The 11,815-nt window shown below is 40.4% G+C and overlaps 1 protein-coding gene across 1 annotated transcript; it reads left to right on the top strand.

Annotated features, from left to right (window-relative positions):
* Positions 1 to 3,025: 3,025 nt before the first annotated feature.
* LOC122049264 lies at positions 3,026 to 3,713 on the top strand. The gene has a single exon (XM_042610672.1). It carries the CDS (start codon positions 3,075 to 3,077, stop codon positions 3,594 to 3,596), a length of 522 nt encoding a protein of 173 aa, XP_042466606.1. The 5' UTR covers positions 3,026 to 3,074; the 3' UTR covers positions 3,597 to 3,713.
* Positions 3,714 to 11,815: the final 8,102 nt, after the last annotated feature.

The following is an 11,815-nucleotide window of genomic DNA, read 5'->3' as shown; positions in this document are numbered from 1 at the left end:
AGAAGTCGGTTTATAAATTGTAGCGGGGAGGGAGTCTCAGCCCCGTTCAAAACTTAATGTGTTGGGTGACCTGCGAACAATCATGGGAGAAATGTAATGGTGGCATGGGCAGAAGTTGTGTGGCTTGGTGGATTTGAGGGCAACTGGGCAAGAGGATTCGTGGTATATGCTGGATGCGGTGTTCTTACAAAAATTACTATAAATATAATTATATATCAAATAATGAACTTATTTATTTTTTTCTTTTGCTCTTTATTATTTTTTATATAAACTTGTAGATTAAATATAATCTCATAATATTTTCTTTTCTTTAGTCATACTAAACAATTCTAAAATAAGATAATAAATTGACTTTATGATATAACCAATATATTATTATTATTATTATTATTATTATTATTATTATTATTTACTATATGATAATAATTAGTAGTATAAGACTATAAGTATGTTGATGCCTAAATAAATAAACAAATTAAATATATTAAAGAATAATATATTAGATGTAATTTACCATGGTATACTATCAAGTATCTATTGAAGTCTTATGCAAAATGAGTGCAACTAATTGTTAACTTATTATTATTATTAGATCAATATATTTTGATACTTGAAAGTTAAACTCTTAGAGTTGTATATATTTATAATATGTTATTAGTCTTATTGAGATCAATTGTAATGGTGTAGAAGGTGAATGTAAAATGAAAGAATGAATAAATTTTACCGATCTAAATAAAGATTGCCAAAGAAAAACTTTGCACCATTATAAAGATTATAAACTCAAAGTTAAACATTATTTTGTTATGATATTTAAGGTTTTAGCTTTGAAAGAACATAATCAACTTTTTCATAAGTAATTAACAATATATAAGTAATACTTTAAACTTTTTATTCAAAATTAAATTGTTTTGTTTTATAAAATATACTAAACGTAAAAAAAAATCATAAAATAAAATGTAAAACATGACATATATTTTGGCTTTGTTTTAAATTTCATAAAATAAGTATCTAAATAATATTACAGTATTTAATCCAATAGTTGTTTAGTTTAAGATGAAATTTAAATTTAATAACTTTAACAAGAATATTTAATATTGTTTTATAATATAAATATCAAATATTTTAGTTAATATAGCCTAACTATGATTAATATATAAAATTTTATATTTATATATTTTATTTTTTTTATAGATATTAGTTCAATACTAAATTTGATATTTTATGTCATAATATGAAATTATGTTAATAGTGTTATAATTTTAATATATACTTTGCAACACTTTCGGGCGTTGTAAAAATTATTATAGAATTCAAAAATTCAAACGGAAAGTTCTTTAGGCCATGTGCAACGCGTCCATTAATATGACATTATAATGACATTGTACATTAATTTGGCATTGTGAAGGAGTATTATAACATCCTTCAGCGTGTTCAAATATGCATGGGGTGGGCCAGGGCTCGCCCACCCCATGTGAATATTTTTTTTAAATTTTACATATGAAAAAAATTAATATTATTTTTCAAAAATAATAAAATTATATATTTAAAAGTAAGATTATTATTAAAAATAATAATGATAATTTAAATATTTTAAAATATATTTAAAATATATTTATTTATTATGATATAATTTTAAGATGATTGAGTGGATTGTAGGACCCATAGATAATGAGTGTTAATATTAAATGGAATATGAGTGAAAGAAGAATGTTGTTATAATGAGTATGTGATAGTGGACGCATATTTTTTGATGAGGTAGTGAGTGTTATAATGATATATCATTGTTGATGCCCTAAGACAAATGCGTTAAATAAGTTACAAAGCACTTTAGTAAAGCATTTTCTAGCTATATGTATATTCACTTTTGTCTACTCTGGTTTTGTTCACCGTATGGACAATATTATTTAATATTTTCATGCCCTACATACTATATATTGTTCTATGACTATTTTAATTGATTCTATGTTTTATTTTTCTCCATATAACAGATACCTTAGATGAGCATGCTACTATCTCCTTCTTATTCATCATGTTCACAATATTGCTTGATATTATATTTTCCCTTCTTGCTCAGCTCATCTTTTTGTTCCTCTCTTTCTTTTCATTGGAGTTATCATGCACGGTATTTGCAGATTGAGTGAGACTTGAGCTTAAACCACATGGCGAACAAGTGAACCAACTAGTCATGATGGATGAGCTGTTATTCGGGCCTTATCGAGTTGAGCTAGGTCATCCTCTCCTAATGTGGTAAAAGATGATTTGTTCATCATCAGTGCACCTGTCAACTCGTCTCTAGTCAATACGAAGTAGGTAAATTATGCAAATCATTTTCTCTTAGGAACTGAGCATGCATGAATAAATAAAAAATGTCTCAAGATTAATGTTCAATTTCCAATACATCATTATGCTCAGACTGCCCAGGCTCAGAGCATATTATGAACAGGTGAACCAGCTGATCATGGCAGCAGAGGAGTTTCTGTTTAAGCCTCATCGTCACGCTGGCCTCACTCTTCTAGCCCAAGAAGATGAGCATGGATGAGAACAGGAGGCAAACTAAAGGAAAATGTCAAATAAAAGAGTAGTTCGGATCCTTTAATTTGTCTCAAAATCATATTTTTCCGTGTCTTTTTTATCGATCAGACGGTCCTGATATCCTTAAGATATGTACAACATCTTTTAAGATATGATTTGATCTATCTTATAAATAAGTGGGCCAGAGATGATACATAATTTCAAGACAAGATCCGAACTCATAAAAGAGCGATTATTTCAACGATTCAAATCCGAGTATGGATATCTGAAGATCATAAAAATTTGACCGTTACAATAAAACCTCCCCTTCAAAGGAAAGGAAGGTGTTAAATCATAAATTTTAAATTGTAATTCGAAATTTCTCATACGTGTCAAGATATATAAGGATGGGTTTTTTTACGTTCCGGTCTGGTCAAAAGACGGGCCCCGCTCGGCCCGGTTGATACTTCACCGAGGCGGAAACCAAAACGATCTGCCGCTTTAAATTCGCCTCGTAATTAGGTTTTGAACTTGATCCCCACCGGTTCGTTTCATTCTTCTCGATGGCGGCGGAGAGCAGCAGGGAGCTCCTGGACCAGCCATCGGCGCCGCCACTCCTGCGCAGGCTTCTCGTGTCCGGCACGACGCATAAGCGAGGACGCACCGCCAAAGCGGCGAAAGGCGCGGCGGCACCTCGAAGCCAAGTGATGGACAAAGTGAAGGACTTCCTGGGCGTGATCGCTAAAGCCAACGACAAACTGGAGCTCGACGTCCGCGAGAGATCGCGCGCGGACTACGACGTCGAGGTGCTCAGCGGCAACGAGAAGACGTACATCGAGATGGATCTGCTCCTGGGCGTCGCCGATCTCCACGACGACGAAGCCGTGGCGGCGGCGGAGGCTGCCATGAGCGGCGCCACGCCACCGTCGCTGCCTGCCGCTAGCGACGCCTCCTCCGACACAGGCGACGACTCAAGCGACGAGAAGGAAGCATCTAGTGGATCGGAGAAGAAGCGCAAGCAGAACAAGCAGCCGAAGATCGTAGTGCTGGATCCATCTGATGCGAGTTCGATGCAAATGCAATAGTGATTACTAGACATAGACATTGTGCTGCTGTTATTCTAATCCCTTTTTCGTAGCTCACAATTCCTTACAATTTTAATCTTTTACTCGATAAAAATGAAGGCCACTCCATTGATCTTACTGTTGGACGCAAATAATATATCGTCGGAAATTTACAGATATTAGTTGAATTTAAGTTATACTGAATTAAATTCAATTTACAATCGAAATGACCTGAACGAATAATCTCAGACCGTCAGTAGGGGTTGATTTTTGTAACGTGTAGAAGAACAAACTAATTCATTAAGCGGGCAGTTCAGATCGACAGGGTAGGTATGCAGAGCGACAGACCAGATTGACAGACTAGATCGGCAGGGTAGATTTGTAGAACGGCAGATCAGATCAACAGGGCAGGTCTGCAGAGCGGTAGACCAAAGCGACAGACCAGAGCAGCAGGGTAGGTCTGCAGGGCGGTAGACCAGAGCGATAGACGGACCAGAACAGCAGGGTAGGCCAGCAAGGCGGTAGACCAGAGCGGCGGGGCAAGTCTGCAAGGCGATAGACTAGAACGACAGGGCAGGTCTGCAGGGCAGTAGACCAGAGCGACAGACCAGATCTGTAGAGTGGCAGACCAGATCTAGCGAGTAGATTGGCTGGCCGGGCGGATGAAGAGATCGACCGGGAAAATTAACCGAGGCCTGCGAGAGTCGCAGTTTCCTTGAAACAGATTTGCCCACCTCCGACTGTGCTTCGAGGCTTACAAGGATCGTCTGTTTCCCAGATCGGGCAAATTGGTTGTCCCACTTGAGCAAATTTTGCCCCGACCGGTCAGGCATTCGTGTGCTTCGAGGCTTACAAGGGTCATCTGTTTCCTAGACCGGGCAAATTGGTTGTCCCACTTGAGCAAGTTTTTCCCCGATCGGTCCGACATTCGTGTGCGTAGGTCGCGCTCGCACAAGAGTCAACTTGGTTCAGTGCAATCCGAGCCCTGGATTTGCACCTCCTGATGCGCACCCACGCGTGAGAGAGAGCATCTCCTCATGCATTTGTTCATATCCTCAATGTATGTAAATTAATATAAACAAAAAAAAATGCTTTGAAACTTTCAATGTGGGACTAAAGTCTCATTCACAATGGAACCTCTTTCCTTTTTCATTTATTCTCCATTCACTTATTCAACAATCCCCCACATCAATGGAGATAGGGTAAGTGATAACATTCAGCAGTTGAGTCAAGTATAGGATAGGTAGGTTTTACCCTTTGAACCTTCCCTTATGAAGATCTGGTTACTTACTGGCTGATAGTAGACACGATGTCCTTGAACTATACGACCGTTTGTGTAAGCAGTGACAAATCTCACCCAAGACTCTCCCTGATACAATTTAGTTCTCATGAGTGTGTTCGTTCTTGGCCATGAACACACCTGGTTCTGTGAGAAGCTTTAAGAATTGTGCCTCCAATTTTTTTCGAAGCGACCCCACTTCTTTCTCACATAGGTGATCCCTCAAGAGTTGCCATCTACTCTTCTTGATCATTAAAAGCCCATCGACTTACCCGGATCTAGTCACTGTTTCATTGGATTATCCCCTTATAGTGTGTCTAGTCAGTGTAGATTAGTTGTCCCTTTGAACATATTTCTTGGGATCTCCAGTCAACATAGGTTGAGTGTCCCCTGCACTGATCGCTGACAACGACGTCAAGTCCATTCCTCTTGATAAGCTTGCAATTAACTCTCGATTTAACCTCTTGGTTGACGGATACGCTAGGTTATCTTTTGACTTCACATAGTCAACAATGATAACTCCCGTTGAGAGTAGTTGTCTAATGGTATTATGTCTACGACGTATATGTCTAGACTTACCATTATACAAATGACTTTGTGCCCGACATATTGCTGATTGACTATCGCAATGTATGCAAATCGTCGGCGTAGGTTTCGACCATCGTGGAATATCTTCTAAGAATTGCCATAGTCATTCAACCTCTTCACCACATTTGTCAAGAGCTACAAACTCAGATTCCATCGTTGATCTGGTTATTACGGTTTGCTTAGAAGTTTTTCAGGAAATGGTTGCACCTACTAGAGTGAAGACATATCCACTCGTAGACTTAGAGTCTTTTATATCAGATATCCAACTTGCATCGCTGTATTCTTCGATTACAGTAGGATATCTTGTATAGTGCAGTCCATATTCACGAGTATACCTCAAGTACCTCAGTACTCTTGTTATTCCTTTTCAGTGCTCAACGCCGGGATTACTCGTGTATCTACTTAGTTTGCTTATTGCGTAGGCCAAGTCTGGTCGTGTACAGCTCATCAAGTACATCAGACTTCCAATCACTCGAGAGCACTCTATCTGTGAGATACTTTCATCTCGATTTTTTGATAGATGTTGACTCGTATCTATCGGCGTTCATGCCAACGCAGTATCACCCTTGATGAATTTCTCAAGAATCTTGTCCACGTAATGAGATTGTCTAAGAACAAGTCCTTCTGTCGTTCTAAGAATTTTGATTTCTAGAATCACATCAGCAAGACCCATGTCTTTCATGTCAAATCTTGAGTTCAACATATCTTTAGTGGATTTGATTATCTTATCATTATTGTCAATGATAAGTATGTCATCTACATAGAGGCACAAGATGACATAGTCACTCTTTGTGGCTCTCATGTAGACACATTTATCACATTCATTGATCTTGAATCCATATTCCTTCATGGCATTATCGAATTTCTCATACCACTGCTTTGGTGCTTGTTTCAAGCCATATAATGACTTCACCAATCTACAGACCTTGTTTTTCTATCTAGGCACAGAAAACCCCTTAGGTTGGTGTATGTAGATTTCTTCTTCTAAATCCCCATTTAGAAAGACTGTTTTTACATCCATTTGATGTATTTCGAGATTTCATAGAGCGGCAATAGCCAACAATACTCTAATGGAAGTTATTCTCGACACTAGAGAGTATGTATCGAAGTAATCAAGGCCTTCTCGTTGTTTGTATCCTTTAATTACCAATCTGGTCTTATATTTATCTATTGTGTCATCTGATTTCATTTTCTTCTTGAAGATCCACTTGTAACCTAGTGGTTTACTTCCCGGAGGAAGATCCACAAGTTCCCAAGTGTGATTTTACAAGATAGATTCTATCTCAGATGCAATTGCCTCTTTCTAGTGAGGTCCATCAGAAGAGCCTACAGCTTCTGAGTAACTTTGGGGCTCACTCTCAAACATGAAAGTGATAAAATCCGATCCATAGGATTTTTCTATCCGAGCTCTATTGCTCCGTCTAGGCTCAACCTCCACGGGTTCCTCGTCATCATCATCTTCTTCTTCGCCTTGTATTTCATTTTCTTGTTTTGAGGAGCTAGAATCCTCTCGGGTCTTATACAGAAACACATGCTCGAAGAACGAGACATTTCTCGATTCTATTATCGAGTTCTTGTGTATCTCCGGTATGTGTGACTCATACACACAAAATCTATACGCAGTGCTGTTTTGTGCATATCCAATAAATATGTAATCAACAGTCTTTGGTCTTATCTTAATCCTTTTCGGATCAGGAACCAACACTTTGGCAAGATACCCCCACATTCATAAATATTTATAGGACGGTTGTCTTCCATTCCACAACTCATAATGACTCTTATCTATTTTCTTTCGGGGCACCTTATTTAAAAGGTAATTAGCTGTTAACACAGCTTCCACTCACATGGACTCTGGTAATCCAGAGCTTAATAGAAAATCATTCATCATCTCTTTTAGAGTTCGAATCTTTCGCTCAGCAACTCCGTTTTGTTGAGGAGTATATGGAGCTGTTGTTTCGTGTCTGATCCCATGTTCAGCACACAACTCAGCGAATGGTGACACATATTCACCGCCTCGGTCACTTTGAACCACCTTAATTTTCCTATTAAGTTGGTTTTCAATCTCATTCTTATAGAGAGCAAATTTCTCTATAGCTTCATCCTTACTTTTAAGAAGATACACATAACAATATTTTGTGTTATCATCTACAAAAGTGATGAAGTATTTATTACCACCACGTGTTGGCGTACCTTTCAGGTCGCACACATCAGTGTGGATTAGGTCAAGTGGTTTATTACTTCTTTCAATATGTTGAAAGGATGACCTTGCCATTTTTGCTTCAACACAAATCTCATACTTGTGTTTTGGGTCAAAGTGGAATGTAGGTATGCTTTGCATATTAATTAATCTACGAAATACATCATAGTTGACATGCCCTAGTCTACCATGCCACAAACACAAAGACTCAAGCATATAAGTGGAAGAGCTTTCAGTTTTATTTATCTTAGGCCTAATCGCCATTACATTGAGCTTAAACAACCCATCAGATACATAGTCACTTCCTACAAGCACTCCATTCTTGGACAATACAACTATGTCCGACTCAAAGACAATGCGAAAGCCATGCTTGCTTAATAGTGATTTGGACACTAGATTCTTTTGAATCTCCGGAACATACAACACATTGTTCAGAGTGAGAACCTTGCTCGAGGTCATCTTCAGCACCACCTTTCCTTGGCCCTTGATGTCCGAGGTTGATGAGTTCCCCATGAACAATTTGTCTATAGTGACTTCTTCAAAGTTGTGGAGCAGCTCCTTATTGCAGCACACATGTCTAGTGGCTCCAGTATCGATCCACCATTGCTGTGGGTTTGAACCGATCAGGTTCAACTCAGAGACCACAGTGCATAGGTCGTCCATTTATGGTCCCTCGTTCAGGTTGGCCTCTTGCTTCTTCTTCGGCTTTCTGCACTCCGAAGATTTGTGACCCACTTTGTCACAGTTGAAGCACTTCCCAGAGAACTTCTTCTTGCTGATGCCTCCTCTGGGTCCCATCTTGGAAGACTTGGGGTTATTTCGTTTCGAGCTTTGACCGTGCTCGACCACGTTGACTTTCATAGTAGTCTGAGAGAATAGTTTCCTCTCTGAACTCTTGTTGTCTTCTTCGATGCGAAGTCGAACAATGAGTTCCTCCACATTCATCTCTTTCCGCTTGTGATTCAGGTAGTTCTTGAAGTCCTTCTAGCCGGGAGGTAGCTTCTCAATGATAGCAACCACCTGGAAGGTTTCACTCAAAACTATCCCTTCTGAGTGGATCTCGTGCAAGATCACCTGAAGCTCCTGGACTTGGCTGATCACCGTCTTGGAGTCAACCATCTTGTAGTCCAGGAATCGACCCACGATAAACTTCTTTGTCCCTTCATCCTCCATCTTGTATTTCTTGTTCAGGGACTCCCACAGCTCCTTAGCCGTTCTCTTCATGCTATACACAGCATACAACGAGTCGGTAAGGCAGTTGAGGATGTAGTTTCGGCAAAGGAACTCAGAATGAGTCCATGCCTCCACTATACTGATGGTCTGCGCATCAGCATCCTCAGCTCGCTTGGGAGGGTCCTCGGTCAAGAACCGAGCCAGATTGAGCGTGGTCAAGTAGAAGAGCATCTTCTGCTGCCACCTTTTGAAGTTCAGTCCACTGAACTTCTCTGGCTTTTCCCCGTGGTTGATTGACACAGTTCCAATCGGGACGGAGGGGCCTGCACGTGTTGAGTCTCTTGCACCTCAACATTTCGTTCCGTGACCATCTCAACAGAGGTGAGTCTGTTTCAAGATTGTTGGACACAAATAATCTGTTGCCGGAGATTTACGGATATTAGTTGAATTTAAGCTACACTGAATTAAATTTAACTTATAGTCGAAATGACCTAAGCGGATAATCTCAGGCTGCCAGCAGGGGCTGGTTTCTGTAACGTGCAGAAGATCAGACTAATTCACCGAGCGGGCAGACCAGATCGACAGGGCAGGTCTGTAGAGCGGCAGTCCAGATCGACAGGGCAGGTCTGCAGAGCGACATACCAGATCGACAGACTAGAGCAGCAGGGCAGGTCTGCAGAGCAGCAGGGCAGGTCTGTAGAGCAGCAGGGCAGGTCTGCAGAGCGGCGGACGAGATCAATAGGGCAGGTATGCAGAGCGGTAGACCAGATCGACGGACCAGAGCGGCAGGGTAGGTCTGCAGGGCGATAGATCAGAGCGGCAGGGCAATAGACCAGAGCGACAGGGTAGGTCTGCAGGGCAGTAGACTAGAGTGACAGGGTAGGTCTGCAGGGCAGTAGACCAGAGCGGTAGGGTAGGTCTGCAGGGCAGTAGACCAGAGCGACAAACCAGTTCGACAGGGTAGGTCTGCAGACCAGATCTAGCGAGCAGACTGGCCGACCAGGCGGATGAAGAGACCGACCGGGAAAACTGACCGAGGCCTGCGAGAGTCGCAGTTTCCTTGAAACATATTTGCCCACCTCCGGCTGTGCTTCGAGGCTTACAAGGGTCGTTTGTTTCCCAGGATACAATGGTTAACCGTGGACTCGACCAAGCACTGGTGGTCACGGCGAATTGAGTGGCACTCGATTGCTACCACGGGCACTCTGCCGTGCAGGAGTTGTACGACAGAGGAGGAGGAAAATGTTGGTTGTTCCACTTGGGCGAATTTTGCCCCGACCGGTCCGACATTCGTGTGCACAGGTCGCGCTCGCACACGAGCCAACTTAGTTCAGTGCAATCCGGGCCTTGGATTTGCACCCCCCCTGCGCACCCACGTGTGAGAGATAGAGCTTCTCTCCATGCATTTGTTCACATCCTCAATGTATGTGAATCAATATAAACCAACAAAAAATACCTTGAAACTTCCAATGTGGGACTAAAGTCCCATTCACAATGGAACAGGGAAGGTTAGGAGTGTGAAAAAGCTGGTAATATATATCAAAATCAATTAAATAAATCAATTTAAATAATTCAAGTTTATATATATATATATATATATATATATATATCAGATTTGATATGCTAAGCGATGTTTTGTGCGCGACCGTGAGCGACGTTTAGATGTGGCATTGTCAACTCTATTTCCTTATAAAAAAAATATTTCATTTATTCTCTCTCCCCTTCTGCCTTCTATTCAAATCGGCGGCCAGAGAAATTCACCAAATTCTAAATTTCCCTCGTCGGTCTTGCCTCTCTTCCTTCGCCATCGTCTTCCTTGGTAGCGTGTTCCTGCCGGGCAAGCAAAAGCAAAGGTGCCGCAAACTACTTGGACAACTTACAATCGTATGCTTGTTGTCGAGCTGGCTGGAAGTTCGAGAAACTACCACCGAACACATACACTACGTTGGTTTTCTTGCCAAATTCTCTCCAATCTCGATCATAAGTTTTTCTCCACTGTATTATCTGGTTTTCAACTTGTACAATGAAATATCCTACAGTGAACAAGCCCTAGCTGCTTTCATACCAGCTTTTGCTTATATCATTTGCAGGGAACTGCCCAGTCATCAATTCTCACATTTCATAACCAATGGTAATTCGATTCATTTTAAGTTATAACTCCCTACTGTGATCCTAATATATATTAGAAGGAAGGATTTATGCTACAACGTGCTAGGTCAACGCCTGCTACAAACGCCTGGAGGCTCCAACCACTTGGACAATTAGCTACTACAACGTGTAGCAGCTAACTGTCCAAGTGACTGCTACAACGTGTAACAGCTACTTGATAAGTTGTTTCATTTTAAATTGTAATTTTCTTGCCTCTATTCCTATTATTGACCTTTGATATGTGATTATCTTTATTGGATGTCTCGATTGTTACACTATTAATTAATTCCACGACTAGCTATTACAATATTGTAGCGGTTACTTGGAATGATAGCAGCTACAATGCTGTATCAGCTAATTTGACTGTTAGTTGCTACAACATTGTAGCAGCTACTTGGAATGATAGATGTTAGTAGCAGCTAATTTGACGGTTAGCTGCTGCAACGCTATAGTAGCTACTTGGAATGATAGCTACTACAACACCGTAGCAGCTACTTAGAATAATAGCTGCTACAACGCTGTAGTAGCTAATTCGACGGTTAGCAGATCATCTTAAAAATTTAATAAATGCTCAATACACAAATAGGAACACGAAAAAAGCCTTAAGGAAAAATAATCGAGCGGGAATAAGAATTAGAATTCGTCCTATTTTGAATTTCATTAATATAAGATAAGATTAGCGTACAGAAGCACATTCCTGCATCCCTTCAAACTCTATTGCACCTATAATTATTAGAGATATAAAGGTTGCTAGGATGATTGAATCTCTCTTTTAACTCCCGTCACGAGCACATCATCTAGGGCAGAGACGCCCTGCCTACCTCGTTCCTTCTTGTTCTTCTTTAATCATGAGTT

Source organism: Zingiber officinale, chromosome 2B (genome assembly GCF_018446385.1).
Source record: "Zingiber officinale cultivar Zhangliang chromosome 2B, Zo_v1.1, whole genome shotgun sequence".
NCBI classification, from domain to species: Eukaryota; Viridiplantae; Streptophyta; class Magnoliopsida; order Zingiberales; family Zingiberaceae; genus Zingiber; species Zingiber officinale.
The sequence above is the reverse complement of the archived record's forward strand: the minus strand, read 5'-3'. Positions and strand labels throughout refer to the sequence as shown.

Coding starts and splice junctions, on each gene's coding strand:
- LOC122049264 (XM_042610672.1), top strand. CDS start 3,075: ATGGCGGCGGAGAGCAGCAGGGAGCTCCTGGACCAGCCATCGGCGCCG.